The following is a 17,372-nucleotide window of genomic DNA, read 5'->3' as shown; positions in this document are numbered from 1 at the left end:
ACCTCCAGGATTTGAACCTATGAACCCACGAACGAAATCCACAACGCCATCGGGAGTCACGTGGCATTGCTTCCCTCTCTGATTGGCCGATGCACGAGCAACTTCTCAAGTTTTCGGTCCGGGAGCGATTCGCAGCAACTCGGAGCAACTCGAGTTGCTGGAGGTTGCCGGTTGACAGCAACTCCAAAGTTGCTCATAGTTGCTGCGAAAAGTTGCCCCGTGTGAACGCTGCCTAAGTAGAGGAGGCAAGCAAGCTGGTGTATACTGAATGGAAACACTTCCTTGAGTCTGAGGAGCAGTGAAGAGGGGGGACTAGACAGGATGGACACGGGACAAGTCGTCGATTCTTGTCCCGTGTCTGTGTCCAATATTTCGGACCACTTCTTCTAGGAATATCGCAGTTATCCGCGTACATTTCCGATACACTTCGGAGGTTTTTCTAAGTGCACACCTCCCAACCGCTGGAGACCCACGGCAAATTTCAGATCCCAATACATATTGGAGCAGCTTCCTCATTGGTTGCATAAATGGAGGAGGACTCGATTTGCAAGTGCTTCGCTTCAATGATATGAGAACAGTGCGTTTAGGAATAATTTAATGTACATGTAACTTATATTTCCCTAAAAACTTCATTCTCGCAAAAGCGCACACACACACAGATGCAGTTGTCCAGCTATCGCATCACTATCGCTTTATGGCTGTCAGTCTGTTTGCACACAGTCACGAAAGTAACGTGAATTCCACCACAGTAAATAAACCTATACTACACGAGCTTGGAATACATTCATCAACTTACTTCTTGCTGGAATACATGCAAACAGATGATCCACCTCCATTGTCGATTCAGCAAACGATAACTAGCAGAAAATACAAAAAAGTACCAGGAATGAATTAGACGATTACTTTGCACTGTTGACCAATCTTGCACACACCCCTTCAAACAAAGTTGTTGTTGTTTAGTCTTGCGCAGTAGAATTTAGGCCTCAAGCACGGCAGGCAACAAAAAATTCAGCAAGTTCTTGGGCGAGAATTATGCCCACATTCCCCTGACTGTGGGTCATGAGTGCTACCATTGTACTACGCCTGACTACCACTGACTTTGACTACTGACTTTGACTACTGACACTGACCGTACGCCAACACCGCCCTTTCGTCAACGTACGAAGGCCTCTTTTCGAAAGATACAAACACACATTCTCTCCGATATTTCTTGTTTTCTTTCACATTTCACACGTGTTACTGACACGCCGGCAACTTAACTGCCTGGTCAGAGCGTAGTTGAGCACGGCCAGGCAATATCATTCAAATTACGAGGCGTTTCCCGGCCCCTACTCCAGTGTTTTCGCAAACTCTGGGTCGCAACCCCCACAAATCTGATGTATGGTGTTTGTTACCGAAAGGCGTCCATCATCTCCTGGACCGATTTCTACGTGCGGTTCATTCACGTAGATGTGAACCCTTGGGTCTCGAGTCAAGCATTCTGTCAGGGTATCGCACAACTCCTGCAGTCCCTTTCGCAGCGTCCACTGAGACCAATGGGAGGCTTTCTCCAACAATTGGCTTGCGGGTTGCACCTGCGTTTCTGCAATATAAACGCAGTAGAACATCTATATAGCGAAACAAACCCATATTTATTTTTTGTAATGCGCATTTTGTTTGTCACTAAAGCTTTGAGTGCTGTATTTGTCACGTTCACGTTTGATTATTTTCATTCATTTCATGTTCGTGAAATGAATGTTATTTCAGGTGCAAGCTGTATACAGTGGGGAGGAATATTGCTGAGTGAATGACCGAGCGTCTGCTAAGGTGCACAGACATGTAGGCGTTAACAAGGACGAGCTGTCCAATATCGCTTGTAACGTGTAATTACCTCCCGAAATATAATTAAACCTGGTGCAAATTCTGTAAACACTAAATAGTACTTCAAACTGGGTGCCGCCTCTCGTGTTAATCCGAAACGTAAGAAGCATTTTCTCTTCTTTTCCGTCCCCAAGTCTGCTCTCTCACACGATGTCACCTCATTTTACCCGGTTTTGCTGCTCCTGACGTAAAACCCACAAACACAAGGGTCCAGTTGTGCTCTTTTTGTGGAAGTTGTCGGCAAAGAAGGTCATCAGAAGGGCATACGTCGCTACTTTTCTGGAAATTTGTTCAACATCGCATTCTGGTCGGCCTTGCTCACGGCTCATCAACATCACAACCCATCATTCGGCATCAGTACCTCAAGCCATCATTGGACATAGACTTCAAAACCCATAACTCAACATCGACATAAACATCACATCACAGCCTGTCACTCAACATCAATACCACAAGCCATCACTGAACAAAGGTATCCCATAATTCAACATCAACATCACATCACATCACGTCCTATCACTCAACATCAATACCACAAGCCATCACTGAACAAAGGCATCCCGCAATTCAATGTCACATCACATCCTATCACTCAACATCGATACCACAAGCCATCACTGAACAAAGGCATCCCACAATTCAACATCAACATCACATCACATCCTATCACTCAACATCAATACCACAAGCCATCACTGGACAAAGGTATCCAATAATTCAACATCAGCATCACATCACATCCTATCACGCAACATCAATACCACAAGCCATCACTGAACAAAGGTATCCCACAATTCAACATCACCATCACATCACATCCTATCACTCAACATCACATTATTCTCCATTATGTGATGGAGATGCTCGTTATGGCTGTCACGAATGAATTTGCATATTAAAGCCTGGTCCACTGTACCGCGTTTCAATGCATCCGTTTGCAAATCAACACAAGTCTCTTTGGAAGCGGCGGATGGATGTATTCACAAAGTTCAATTTTTGGACAGAGCGATACAAGCAATGTCAGTCGCCGTCCCAATAACCGCACCTCGTGTGTTTTTATAATCTTTTACTTCTCTCTGTGGTCGGCTGCTACTGGATTGCAAGCCGTTTCTCGCAAAGCAGACGCGCAATGGCACGGACGCGTCACAACACAATTGTGCAAGCTGCACTTTATTGGGGAGGGTAGCACTTCCGTTTTAACACTTGCATTCAAATGGCGCTGAAAAAAAAAAAAAAAGGTAGACGCAATAATAACCAGTGATGGCAAGTGGTTAACTACATGTAGTTAAACTACTATTTCGAGTAGTTAGCTACAGTAGTTAGGTTACTGCAGGCGCCAACTACTTCCGATTTTGCCGCAAGCTTTACGGCACGATTGTGCTTCCGACTTTTACCTCGAGCTACTTGTTTGATGAGAACGGACGTGAAGAGCAATCGTGCCCGTGCACGTGTACTAAATCTTCATTTTTTTATCACGGCTTGCGATTCATATTTAGGTGTCCAAGAACACTATAGAGTGGAAGTTGTGTTGATGGACAACGTTAAGTAGTTAGAGATGTAGTTAAAATACATTGCACTAGTTAAAGAAGTCGTTTAACTACCTCCACTGAAAAGTAATTGAACTACTAGTTAAACTACTCCATCGTGAAGTAATTACCGTATTTTCACGCGTATTAGCCGCGGCTTATGCGCGATTTTGTTTTTCTCACGGGCGTCCTGCGGCTTATCCACCGTTGCGGCTTATCTGATGACTATTTTTTCCTGGTATTTTCCCCATACGCCGATTTTAACGAAAGGGCCGACAGTGTCTCTGGAACAGCACTGCCCTGCCAATGCACGAACAGTGCGTAACAGGGACGGGTCCACATTCGAGTAGATTGATCTTCCTGGTGCATTCCTCCAAGCAGCTTTAAGGAAAGTGGTGACAGTGATTCACGTCTTCTGGAAGATCACTGACCCATCTGTCCACGAAAAACACCCGACAAGGGCACAATCCGATCTTGGTAGAACTCCAGAACTGATCTCCTCTCTTGTACACTGTGCCGATCCCGGAGTATGGACCACAGGGTTTATGGACTTCTCTATGGTCTCCTTTGTTGCACAAATCAGTTGTCTCGTATTGCCCCGCGGCTTATCTGCCAGAAAATTTTCAAAACGTCCCAAAAAACGCGTCCTGCGGCTTATCTGCGGTGTGGCTTATACGCGTGAAATTACGGTAGTAGTTATAGTTAAACTACTGTTGAAGTAGTTAGTGGCCATCACTGCGATTACCCATCTTCGTTGAGGGGTCTTCCAAGCTCGTTGCCGTGGAGCACTGCTGGGCTGTCAGGAGCATCTCTGGAAGAAGGGAGCGGGCGCTCACTTCGCTGGAGCAACCCGCACAGATATTCCTCGTCAGGGGATCCATGACGTAGTCTGCAACCTGACAGAGAATAAATAAAAAAGTGAAAGCGCACAGTTGAAGGAGCGACGAGGGGACACTTAACGCGGCTCGAAACGCTGTCTCAATCGTCAAGCTATCCAACGGCGTACCGTAATTTCACGCGTGTTAGCCGCGGCTTATGCGCAATTTTTTTTTCTCTCTAACGGGCGCCCCGCGGCTTATCCGATCGCTATTTTTCCTCCGTATTTTCCCCGTGCACCAGTTTCAACGAAAGAACCGACGGTGTCTCTGGGACAGCAACGCCCTGCCGATGCATGAACAGTACGTAACAGGGGCGTGTCCACAGGGGCGTGTGAGTGGAATGACCTTCCCGGTGTCTTCTGGAAGACCACTGACCCAGCGATCCACGAAAAACACGCGACAAGAGCACAATCCAACCTGGGTAGAACACTAGCGCCAAACCCCTTCTTGTACACCATGCCGACTCCGGAGTATGGACCGCAGGGTTTACGGCCTTCTCTACGGTCTCCCTCGTCGCAAAAATCAGTCGCGCCGTACTTCCCGCGGCTCATCCGCGAATGCGGGTTATCTGCCAGAAAATTTTCAAAACATTTCTAAAAACGGGTACCCCGGCTCATCTGCGAGTGCGGCTTATCTGCCCGAAAATTTTCAAAATATTTCTAAGAACAGGTCCCACGGCTTATCTGCGAATGCGGCTTACCTGCCAGAAAAATTTCAAAACATTTCTAAAAACGGGTCCCGCGGCTTATCTGCAAGAAAATTTTCAAAACATTTCTAAAAACGGGTCCCGCGGCTTATCTGTCAGAAAATTTTCAAAATATTTCTAAGAACAGGTCCCGCGGCTTATCTGCGAATGCGGCTTATCTGCCAGAAAAATTTCAAAACATTTCTAAAAACGGGTCCCGCGGCTTATCTGTCAGAAAATTTTTCGAAACATTTCTAAAAACGGGTCCCGCGGATTATCTGCGGCGCGGCTTATACGCACGAAATTACGGTACATAACAGCTGCACAATCAACTTTACCGTGGGTCTGCCTCAACGCACCTCATCGTTGAAACACCTGAGTGCAAACTGGCGAATGCTTTCATCTTGTCCATGCTCTGTGGGAGCAGCCAGGGGTGCTCTCGACAGCAGGGACGGCCGCAGCAGCTGCGTGATGCTTGCGGGCAGGGGATGGAGCCGGCCTCGAGCGAGCACCAGCCTCTTGTGCGATGACTGCGCGCTCGCGTTCACGCCGAGAACGTGACTGGCGAGGCCTAGCTCTTCTACCTGTTGTATAGAAGAGATGAGCAGTACTAATTACTAAATAATAAATATATAAAATTATATTATATAATATATTATAAAACAATAAAATTAATAACATACTACCAAAATGAGCAAAAAAAAGTGTCAATTTCTTTTTAAATTTAAAAGACGAGCGAAATATTTTTTGCTGTCAAAAATGTATCAAGATTAATTGAACCATATATTGCGTATGGTAATATTACTGACTTGGGGCACAAAGATGTGCAACTGTATCTAGTGTGCGCATCGCTATTACGTGCATTATTCTTGTGTATTGTTTTTCATCTTTGCATTGTTTTCATCTATTTCATGTATTACTCTTCTGTATTGTTTTCCATCTTTGCATTGTTTTCATGGCTCTTAGCTTTCTATGTCACACAGAAGACCCTTTAACCGGGAAACTTTTCCCTCTGGGTCCTCCATCTGCATGGATTGTACTACCCATTAAGCTTTGTAAAGCTTAAATAAATTCAATTCAATTCAATTCAATTCAAATTCAAACAGGTAACAAGACAGTTACACATTGTCAGTTGTCGTCCCTCATCTTTTGCTAGCACCGCAGGACTTGTTGACATATTAACCCTCTGCTGTCTAGAATACTTTTCACTTCAATGGATGTTCCGGACAGAAATTATTGTGTATATGACTGATCGAGAGTGTACAAGTAATTGTAGGTATTAAAATGTCGCAAACACTATAATCCCTCCTGGATTTCCCTCTACCCCCCCCCCCCCATTACATGCTCCGACAAAGAAGAAAGAAACCGACCCCCCCCCCTAAACTGAGGGTGTGCCCCTGGTCCCTCCCAACATTGTGCTTAACAGTGACACGTCATTGCCCACTTAAATCCGACACTCAAAGACTAGGAAGGTCCAAAAGGCCAGGATACGCACGTTTAAATATAAAAAGCATAAAAGAAAAAGAAAAAAAAAGGAAAGAAAACTACAGAGGGTGGCATTTTCCATCACCAGAATCGTGGGAACAAGTTGGTATAACCAGGCCTATTGACGTACAGTGCTGGACAAAAGTTTACGAAACACATTCAGGCACTTTGCCTTCTTCAGAGTAACAGCTAATGGTACTGCACGGGCTTGCTAACAGGTGACTGGGTTACCTGTAGGCACGTGCCTGTAAGTCCATAGGTCAGGTGGGACTTGGAAGTTATGTTGCAAGCAACTATACAGTGCATTTCACCAAATGTGATAAAAAATCATATAAAAAATTTACTTGTCTGAACTTGGGGGTCAACGATTATTTATATCAGGGAAAGGAGGGGGGGGATATTGCCATGACTTCTGAGCACTTTTATCAAATTTAATTTGTAATTAATTTTTGTAATTAATTTAATTTGTGTTAATTAATAATTTAAATTGCAAAAACCGTCGTTTTGAGGCACGCAAATTGCCAGCTGCACTCAAGATCTCCGAAAGAAGCATTGCGAGGGCATTGACCTGCTCTTTCACTTTTGCGCTTTCAAGCTTCTGCTGGGAACGGCAGCATGGTTGTGAGTGAGTGAGTGAGGTTATTTCGTGTTCGGCACCTGCCAACAGCCAGTGGCCTTCTAGGCAGTGCACCAGTCAAAATTACAAAATACACATACATAGGCAAAGGGCAAAATATGCGCAAGTTATACACTACTGTGGAATTAACAAAGAATGGATTCACATGCAGAGCTAAAATGTCTATAATTAGAGAAAATATCAAGATCCGCGCACTCTATCTGATTATACAAAAGTTGCATTCGAGAAGTAGGTACTATTGAGTTACACATGGACTGGGAAAAAAGTAAAGGAGTTTTACTAGAATGAGCAGTGCAACGAAAACACATGTTAGAGAGAAGGCAACTAGAATCGACCTTATTGTTCAAAATTTGTTGTAATGTTTGTAATTTGTTGTGAAATATTGTTGTACTACAAAGTTTTCTGAAACAAGAGCAAGAAGGAAACAGGAAGGGGCAGGCGACAGTTTTTCTTCCGCCGCATCTTGCATCAACCTGACAGAGAACTGAGCTCAGCCAAAAATTTGCTATCTCCAACGGTTTTCACAATGTTTTTTTTTCAAGCTGTTACGAAAGCAGTAGGGAATGTATTTAGTGATGCAGTTGGGTCAATCCAAGATGCGCTTCCTGTTTCTGAAAAAAATCTTTTAAAAATAATGTGAGGTTGGCTCGGCAAATTTCCGAGATCAACTGGAAAAATTCAATTTCTCGCAAATTAAATCCGATAGAAGTGCTCGCGCATAATGGCAAAATCTCCACCGAGATGAATAGATGATAGAAGATAGATAGAAGATAGTAGATAGATAGATAGATAGATGATAGAAGAGAATAAATGATCCCATAATGCTCAAACAGGAAGATTTTTAATACAATTTTTTATCGCTTTAGTGGCACACACCCTGCAGTGATCCATAGTGGTAGTCCCTCTACAGTTTAAAAAAATAAATAAATACAATAAATCACTCACCAGCATCAAAGAGTTGCGTCCAGCCTTGCCAGTGGTACGCAGGCTGTGCGGACCATGCTCATAAACTGTTCCGTCTGGAAACGCCGTGGAGCGGATCCAGCCGCCTAATCTGGGTGTGCTCTCCACAAGTATCACCTAGAGATGTACTCAATTTAATATTGTATTTATGTATTTTGCATTCATTTACTTAGATTTATTACCTGTATGTATTATCTGTATCAACATATTAGCTGTATTCACCCATATTAATTATTTTTATGATAACACGGTTGGCGTTGAGAATAACTGGGATTTTGCTGTGTGCTATCTCTTTCCTGCACCTAAGGTGAAGTCAGTTTTGTAATCGCAGTTTGCTGGAACGTATTTGTGCTTCGTTATAGATAAGGGTGGTGGTGTTTCGTACAGAAAGCGTTGGGTCAAAAAATCCATGTCCTTCCAAAGGATACAATGACGAGACAGTTTTAAAATTTGTAATTCTGGGCATTACTTCGTGAGACATCAATGCTCGTGAGCAACGCCAAGTGGTCGGTTTGTGGATTAGTTTGTATTAGTATCGAGGGTTCTTTAGAGTGCACAAAATCTTGGCACACGACAGACCGTGTTTAACATCCATTGCTGAAGACAGTGTATCTAACCTACTTGTACCCTGCCACCAGATTGCTGGTGTCTTCAGCCAGGAGGATTGTACCCCAACCTTGGGATCAGTAATTTTTAAAAATTCCAATTTTTCGTTTTCGATATATTTGACACTGCTCTCAAGCGGTACTTTGTGGGTCACCGGTTCCACAAAGTGCAACGCAGATGCAAATTCGAACGCAACCCGCTACCCAAACGGTGAGAGACACTGAAGCTGAATCAATATTGGTGCAATCAAATCCATAATTGTGCTCGTTCCTTGACCGGCACCCAACGTCACTTGCACGCGCCTTGCCTGAGAGCAAGGCACTACAACCACAACGACCGAACAGAAAACACAACAAACCTTCTTGACAACATCTCTTCCAATCGTTGAGAGATAATAGGAGGACGCAAGGCCGCTGATACCACCCCCCAGCACAATCGCAGTTGCCATACTCTTTACAACGCGGATCGTATTTACCGATATGCGACTGGCGCACTGTCCACTGGACTTCACAGTCTGCAACCGAAGCAACTTTAGCACTGAAGAGCACGTGGGACTTTCTTTCACAGTATCACTGGATCTCGTTCAAGGTTAACACGCACACAAAATGCAAAAACGCACCAATCCAACCACTTGTTGCCACCGGTTAAAAACCTCGTTTAACTTCCCGCCACGCCATTTTACGACTTACTTCGTACAGACGGATCGTTAATGGGTTTTAGAAACAGCGCGCACCGTCGATGTCATGCAGGAGGAAGACGGTATCGACAATGGTTTGCGTAGAAAATTTTGGCACTGTACGCTACCGCACTATCACGAAGTCAAAGGGGCACGTTGCGAGCGTCTGCTACAAAGCACATGCTCGATATAAAGCATGTGGGATGAACATGTGTTGCGTGCGTGACTGTGATACTGATCGTGCTTTCCTTCACGTACGCCACTGACAACTGCTTATCCTGTTTCGATGCATTTCTTTGTGTTTCCTGCTTTTCTAACGAGCTACGTATGTTTCGTTGTTCGATGCCGCGGGATAACGTGGAATGTGGTTTCCGTGATTCACACCTTTTCTCATTATTGCATTTAATCAATCAAAAACAATCGCATCAGATTAAACACTCTTATTTAATTATTGTGCGTAATATACCAGCAATTTATCCTGATATTACGAGTATTTCAAAACTGGAAAATACGGAAAAACAGGTGCTGTCTGCGTGGGCGGCTGGTTGCGCCACCAAACCTCCTTATATAGAAATTAAAGTAGCTGGTCATGTCTGCACGACAACGAGGTTCATGCGCATGCGCAGTTCACGTATAGCGACTCACGCCTTGTCTTCAGTTTGACATCGGCGCCGGCTGAGAGTTCAATCTCCGTTTTTCACTGTAGTTGCTCTCGGAGGGTTCTAGAAAGATGCAGGCACCTATTATCCTTCTAAAAGAAGGCACCGAAAACAGTCAAGGCAAGCCGCAAGTGGTGAGCAACATCAATGCCTGCCAAGCAGTCGCCGACGCGGTTAGGACTACGCTGGGCCCTCGTGGAATGGACAAACTCATCGTGGATTCTTCTGGAAAGACGGTAATCACAAATGACGGCGCGACGATCATGAAACTACTGGAGATCGTGCATCCCGCTGCCAAGACGTTAGCTGACATAGCAAAGTCTCAAGACGCCGAAGTCGGCGACGGAACCACCACGGTTGTTTTGTTAGCCAGCGAGTTTTTGAAACAGTGCAAGCCGTACGTGGAAGAAGGCATTCATCCTCAGGTGATCATAAGGAGTTTTCGAAAGGCAGCTCAGCTTGCAGTGGAGAAGATCAAGGAGATAGCGGTGAACGTGAAGAAAGACGACCTGAACGAACATCGTGAGCTGCTGGAAAGATGCGCGGCGACCACGCTGGGATCAAAGTTGGTAGCCAGCAAGAAAGAGTTCTTCGCCAAGATGGTCGTCGATGCTGTCATGCAATTGGACGAGTTGCTGCCTCTCAACATGATTGGTAATTTGTTTTTTGGGGGGGCATTCCTTTGGTCGGCTTCACCCCACTGTCGATTCTTTTTTCTTCTTTGAAAGGGGTAGGCAAACTGCTAAGGCCACACTAAACTTGTTACCCGATACAACTTGGCTACGAATACATATTCTCATAAACACGTACCCCAAAACATAGAAGTACAGCATTAACAGAAGACTCGAGTCTTGAGTTAGTGCAACCATTCTATTTGTGCTCATACTCTGGCTTCTGCACAGTAAGATTTAAATGCTTATTAGACAAATTAATGGGCGTCGTTGGGGATCATACCTCTCATACCCGGTGAAACCCGGAATTATTAAGGTATTCAGAAGGCTTTGTGTTAATTTGATACCACAATCGGGGGGGAAAGGTAACCGAAACGGTGTAATGCTACTGTACTTCAAGGTGTCGATGTAAAGGACGTGTCAATGTTCTTTCACGAACCAGAAACTGCAATGAAGAAAATTGCTAACTTTTATTGAATTTGGAAAATAGCTGTCTGCACACAAAGCCCTTTTGACCTTTCTGGACATAATCGGACTTCTATCCTTATTGCGAAGGGGGTCATTATTTCATTCCCAGCATCACCACCAGCAGTGGCGTAGAGTATCGCCCCCTGGTGATGAAACTCCCCATTCATCATCTCAAAATCAAGTCGTTTTAGTTGGATGATGGCTATTGGTGTTATGTGGTGATAGAAGTCATCTTCCTTCCTTTCCTTTTTTTTTTTTAGGTGTTTATTTCCTGTAACATGTTCCGCGAACACCCTGGGAGAGCAGGGGAAACTCAACGTGGGATCGTCGGCGTGCTTCTATCGCTCTTCATCCTACATTTAGGCAAACACGCAGAACACTCAAAACACACGCGGAAGAGATGAACACGGTGGACTGCGCGACATAGCACGGGGCCTTTGACCTTGCGTCACACTACTATTTTCGTAGTGTCCGTCCCAGAAAGTGAAACGAAAACGGGAACGAAAAAAAACAGCCAACTCCCCTCTTTCCCGTTCCGCAACTCCAACCTTTGTTCAACCATTTACCCTCCCTATAATTAAAAAAAAATTAATTTTTTAAATTTTTTTTACAAATTTCTTTAAAAATTTTAATTTTTATTTTAAAAATTGCAGGCATAAAGAAAGTGCAGGGAGGAGCCCTGGAAGAGTCGCAGCTGGTCGCAGGGGTCGCCTTCAAGAAGACCTTCTCGTACGCGGGCTTCGAGATGCAGCCCAAGAAGTACGAGAACCCAAAGATCGCCCTCCTCAACGTCGAGCTGGAGCTGAAGGCGGAACGGGACAACGCGGAGGTGCGCGTGGACAACGTCAGGGAGTACCAGGACGTCGTCGACGCGGAGTGGGCCATCCTCTACGAGAAGCTGCAGAAGATTCACGAGAGCGGAGCCAAGGTGGTGCTGTCCAAGCTGCCGATCGGAGATGTGGCCACGCAGTACTTTGCCGACAGGGACTTGTTCTGCGCCGGACGGGTTGCAGACGAGGACCTGCGACGGACGATGAAGGTCGGAGGAACGTTTTTGGCTCGCTCGATTCTTTTTTTTTTTTTTTTTCGGTCGTACACCTCACGTAGAACGTAGCAACCGTAAAGAAAGAAGCGTAGTAGATGCAACTTCGCTCTCTGCTGCGGTCAGTCAACAAAAAGCACCTGACTACAGCGCCATCTATCGCATGGCGGGTGCACTCACTTGGTCCAGCGTGCAAAAGTATGCACCGATGGAATAAGAATGTTCTCCCAGCTGCGGTCTGCTCGAAAACAGCAGCGTAACGGGTTGTAGCACTAATCATTTGGCACATATCGTTGCAGCAGCTGTTGACAAGCGAAACGTCGTTCAAAGCTTCCGCCACAAAAAAAAAAAATTAAAAAATTAATGAGTTGTACGTGCGAGCTGCCTAAAAAGGGGGGCATTTAAAAGTCTTGCACTCTACTTATCTTACACTGCATACTACTATTCCCACTTAACTACGATTGTTATCACCTGCACAGAAAGGAAGACATGTAATGCAGTAAGCTGGCAGGTCCTTACGTGAGCAGAGAAATGCATAGCACTGAAGAGTCTTGTATAACCTGTCCTGTCTCTTGTATAATACTATATCATCCTGTACTTAATCAACATTTTCTTACATTAATACGGATATCACTTAAACATGTGACCACGCACAACACTTGATGAGACTTTGTCATTGTACTGGCGCATTATGACCTCTGATGTTATTCCAAAAAAGCATCAAACATCATCTTTTTAAGCTTGCATCCTCAAGACTGCCCTAACTCGCAGCGTACGTTATCTCACCTGCTCCTGCGAATTCCATATGCCATCCTCACTTTTTTGCAGTAGAACGCATACACAGTGTAAATCTTACTTCAAAGGATCAATGAAGTTACTACACGTGACATTGCTCGAAAACCATGCTTCATTCGCCAGGCAGTGTGCAGTTTAATTTACAAAAATGCCTCCCAAAAAAAAACAGCCATGAGATCAGTGTGAAGTAGTATTAGATGAAGAAAACAGTGATGAATGTCCGAAGTCACAAAGGTATGCTTGAGAATGGAAGACGTAGGAAGCATCCAAAACTTAGAGATTCTAAATCTCGAGAGATCATAGAGATTCTAAAGCATCAGAAATTAGAGGTTCTAAATCTCTAAATTTTGGACGCTTCCTTCGTCTTCCATTCTGAAGTAGCATTAGTGTAGGAATCGGACTTTCATTTCCCACTGCAGCGTTACTTGTGACATACTCTATTACCTGACGGAGTGACGTCAACAACATTCCTTCGCTTATGAATCCTCTGGAGGAGTTCAGGGTGCTCCTGGAGGCCGCACAGATCAAAGACTTATCTTTCTCACTTCCTCACTAGGGGTCAGCTTCAATCGTAGTTTTCACACTGTGGTGCTCGTTATCGGTTCACAAGCCGCTGCAGGCAAAGGTGGAAAGATCTATTAAGTGCACCTTTAAAGTAAAGAAGAAGTGACACTATATGGACCTCGGTTAAAGCAGACGAGGCAGTTCACACATGGAACGTGGATTAGATAGGATTGGAATGGATTAGATATCAGGGAATGCCAGAGATTGCTGCTATCTTACTTAGCTCCGCTGAGCAAGATTTAACTTTGATTTTATATTTAACTTTGAGGGGGAACCACTTGTTCAAAAATCTATTGGTGATTTTCGTTCGCGCAAGACGCGTGAACGCTCTGAACTATCCTCATAAGATTGGTACTGGCGTGTTCTCTTAGCCTTTCTCTAGCCGATGACGTATTTGTTAGAGGACGAGGTTGCGCCATTGATTTTTAATAAATTAAAGTTTGGCGCGTCTCGAACATGTGCTGCCATCTCGATAGAGTGTCGCGCACTAAAATATTTGCTAATTCGGGCTCAATACAGATCAACGGATAGTCCTGGAATTCTACAAAATGTGTCATCTACAAGGGCAAAGGGAGGAGAACACGCCAGTACCTCTGTTTTCACAATGTTTTACGCCGTTTCTGAGCGCTGTGCGAACAAACGTTCTCTATTGTCTTCCGCGGAAGTGATTCCCCCTTAAGATTTAACTTAATCTCTGTCATGGTGGCCTCCAAACTTCGATGCTGGGAAAGGGGGGGAGCTGTCTCCATTTCCTTCTCCCTTCTAGCCTGTCTCCTTATGATTTCTCCTTTCTCACCATGCTTTACCTTTAATGATGTGCCTTGCAGGCCACCTAATGCAACGAACAAATCACGTTGAACATGTTGCACGCAGGCATGCGGAGGATGCATCCTGTCGACGGTGTTTGACCTCAAGGAAGAGAACCTTGGCACCTGCGCTGTCTTCGAAGAGAAGCAGGTCGGAGGCGAGCGCTACAACTTCTTCAAGGGCTGTCCGCAGAGCAAGACGGTCACCCTGATCCTGCGCGGAGGCGCGGAGCAGTTCATCGAGGAGACGGAACGATCGCTGCACGACGCAATCATGATCGTGCGGCGCGCCCTCAAGAACGACGCCGTGGTTGCCGGAGGAGGAGCCATCGAGATGGAGCTGTCCAAACACCTGAGGGATTATTCCCGGTCCGTTGCCGGGAAGGAGCAGCTGCTCGTCGGCGCTGTGGCGAAGGCGTTGGAAGTGATTCCGAGGTAGAGATGGTTTTGGAAAATCCAGTAGTGGAAGTGCAATAGGTTGGGCCCGACTTCTTAGGGTTGTACCCGTTGTTTGCCCGATGTTTCGTGACATGATGAATTTGCCTGACGGTGAATGCAGATAGGTGCTGTGGCCAAGTGATTCTGAGGTAGAGATGGTTTTGGGAAAATCCAGTAGTGAAAGTGCAATAGGTTGGGCCCGACTTCTTAGGGTTGTACCCGATGTTTGCCCGATATTTCGTGACATGATGAATTTGCCTGATGGTGAATGCACGTAGGTGCTGTGGCCAAGTGATTCTGAGGTAGAGATGGTTTTGGAAAATCCAGTAGTAGAAATGCAAGACGGGCAGTAAAGTGGTTTCTGAAGGGCTCGGAATGAATGCATAGGGCCTGACTTTTTAGGGTTATACCCGATGTTTACCCGATATTTACTTTGTGACATGATAAATTTGCCCGACAGTGAATGCGTGACTCGTGACACAGACCGGTGCTGTAGAAGTTGGAATAAGTGCTTGAGTTAAGCACGGGAGGTGGAAATGTCATGCAAGGAGTTTGAGCTTGCTATCCAAGTCTGCTTTCGGACTGTTTTTATAAAATTAAATGCTTTGCAAAAATGTTTTGCGTTGTGGCTCCAGATGGACAGCTCGACAAGTGGAACTGGATTCCGAGCCACGCGAAATGTCGTGCCCCTGCTTATATAAGTTCGTCATTAAAGCCTCTAGGGGCTTTAACAGGTCAAACCGTGTGAATAGGTCAATGTGTCCCACTTTCTTCAGCCACCAAGGTGTTGCCGAGGGAGAGAGTGACTGCACTCCCGTGCTCCGTAAGCTTTGGTCCAGCACAGTACACTGTTCAGGGGTGCAGTCGCTTTACGCCATTAAAAAAATTGTGAAGGAATCGGGGTTAAAACCGAGGACGATAGGGGTGATAAATGCTGGGTAGAGCAAAGGGCGATTTACTTATCCGCGGAATTCTGCGGACAAGAGAAAACAAGGAAGAAAACGTTCCAGAGTTCTCCCAAGATAGCTTACCAACTCATTCCGTGCGCTTTTCCAGCCTTTCATAGGTTCACGTTCGGAGTTCAGCAGCCACAACTGATTGGGTTTAAACCGTGAAAATGTCTTAGATTGATTGAAGTCCTGACATGATTCTGTAATAGTACCGAATATTCAGCAAAAAACCACGATTCTGTGGAAAACACCAATCTCCGCAAGGCACGGCCAGTTCCGCAGATTCGTTGGCAAGCTAGGGGGCTTTAATGATGAGTACAGAAGTAGCATAGTTAACTGCCGCAACCATATCTCACATATTCGTGAACCCTGTCCTACAGGCAGCTGTGTGACAATGCTGGACTCGACGCCACAAACATCCTGAACAAGCTGCGTCAGCGACATGCCGCGGGAGACCGCTGGGCGGGAGTGGACATCAACGATGAGGACGTCGCGGACAACCTCAAGGCCTGCGTCTGGGAACCGGCTGTCGTCAAGTGCAACGCCATCGTGGCGGCCACGGAAGCGGCGTGCCTCGTGCTCAGCGTAGACGAAACCATCAAGGCCCCAAAATCAGGAGGGAACGACGAGGGCCGGAGGCCCTTCTAGAAACTGTCGTTGTTTTTTGTACGACTCTGCTGCTCTTAAACCCACAAATTTTTTTTCAATAAAAGTTGTAAGTTATTTCTGTTAAGAATCGTGTCCGCTCCTTGCGATCAGGGAAAGGTGACGGAATCTTTTTTGTTTCCGTTACCATCTCTAAGGCAGGCCCGTATTTGTTTGTTTCTGTTACCACCCCAGCAGCTGGGTGGTTCCTCCGAAAATCGGCCAAGCATGGAACCTCGACATCGCCGATCTCACCGTAAAAAAAAAGTGTTACCCCATCGCAAATGATGAAAAGATACCATAAAAGAAACTTCCATGTCATAACCGTTCTCGAGGGAGAGGATGAGAAAGAAATGCGGTGTATTCGTGCCTGGTCGTTTCGACCTACTTTGAGCGCTTCCCAAGTGGCAGTTAATTTTTTTCTGCTTCTCCTCTGGCAGGCGGACAATAGCCGCCGCCAGAGGCTTGTTATTGGTTTGGCGCAAATAGCCGCTATTTGAAAAGATGCCAAACTTAGGTGAGAGCGTTAAAATGGCTGCACTTTAAAGCCTTCTTCGGCGCCGCAGGAGTGACACAAACCCGCCATTGTTGTAACTACCCTCAAGCGGGTGCTTTCGGCAAAACTGCCATCTTGTCCAGGTCGCACGTAATAGAAAACGTCGTTTTGAGGTCATGTGACTTTGTTTACCATGTCGTTTTGCCGCTTACGGACATCTTTCCGTTGTCATAAAGCCAAGAGATGAACGTATTTTGCCAGCGTAAACTATGCGGTGCTTCTTCCGCAACATGGTGACCCATTTCTCCTTAGTTTAAGTACATCTCATCGGCTCAGTGAGCTCAGTCGTCATCACATCTTTGGAAGTAGTCAACAGTACCAGCACTTATGTGCAAAACTGCTCGCATTAATGCGATATTATCGGATAAAAATAATTACCGTGATTGGACGACATCCAAAACGTCGCGCAGAAACAACATCCGTATTGTTTACAAACGGTTTGGCCGCCGATCACGGGTGCCG

The 17,372-nt window shown here is 45.4% G+C and overlaps 2 protein-coding genes across 4 annotated transcripts in view; one reads left to right on the top strand and one right to left on the bottom strand.

Moving 5' to 3' along the window:
- Positions 1 to 17,372, bottom strand: part of LOC135386289 (protoporphyrinogen oxidase-like) — a 26,082-nt gene extending 8,710 nt beyond the window's left edge. Inside the window, exons 1-6 of one of the 3 annotated variants that reach the window (XM_064616114.1) lie at positions 17,289 to 17,372; positions 8,017 to 8,151; positions 5,309 to 5,533; positions 4,132 to 4,282; positions 1,395 to 1,582; positions 797 to 857 (exon numbers count right to left, since the gene is read on the bottom strand). In XM_064616114.1, coding sequence (XP_064472184.1) covers positions 797 to 857; positions 1,395 to 1,582; positions 4,132 to 4,282; positions 5,309 to 5,533; positions 8,017 to 8,022 — 631 coding nt within the window. In that variant the 5' untranslated portion in view covers positions 8,023 to 8,151; positions 17,289 to 17,372. Of the gene's footprint in view, positions 1 to 796; positions 858 to 1,394; positions 1,583 to 4,131; positions 4,283 to 5,308; positions 5,534 to 8,016; positions 8,152 to 8,216; positions 8,466 to 8,998; positions 9,634 to 17,288 lie in introns of those variants that run through there. The other 2 variants (XM_064616113.1, XM_064616115.1) reach the window with 2 other exon arrangements.
- Positions 9,922 to 16,436, top strand: LOC135386288 (T-complex protein 1 subunit eta-like). The gene is made up of 4 exons (XM_064616112.1): positions 9,922 to 10,629; positions 11,768 to 12,153; positions 14,389 to 14,756; positions 16,090 to 16,436. The coding sequence occupies exons 1-4, from the start codon at positions 10,047 to 10,049 to the stop codon at positions 16,355 to 16,357; spliced, it is 1,605 nt and encodes a 534-aa protein (XP_064472182.1). The 5' UTR covers positions 9,922 to 10,046; the 3' UTR covers positions 16,358 to 16,436.

Source organism: Ornithodoros turicata, chromosome 2 (genome assembly GCF_037126465.1).
Source record: "Ornithodoros turicata isolate Travis chromosome 2, ASM3712646v1, whole genome shotgun sequence".
Classification (NCBI taxonomy): domain Eukaryota; kingdom Metazoa; phylum Arthropoda; class Arachnida; order Ixodida; family Argasidae; genus Ornithodoros; species Ornithodoros turicata.
Note: the sequence above shows the minus strand (reverse complement) of the source record. Positions and strands in the feature narration are given on the sequence as shown.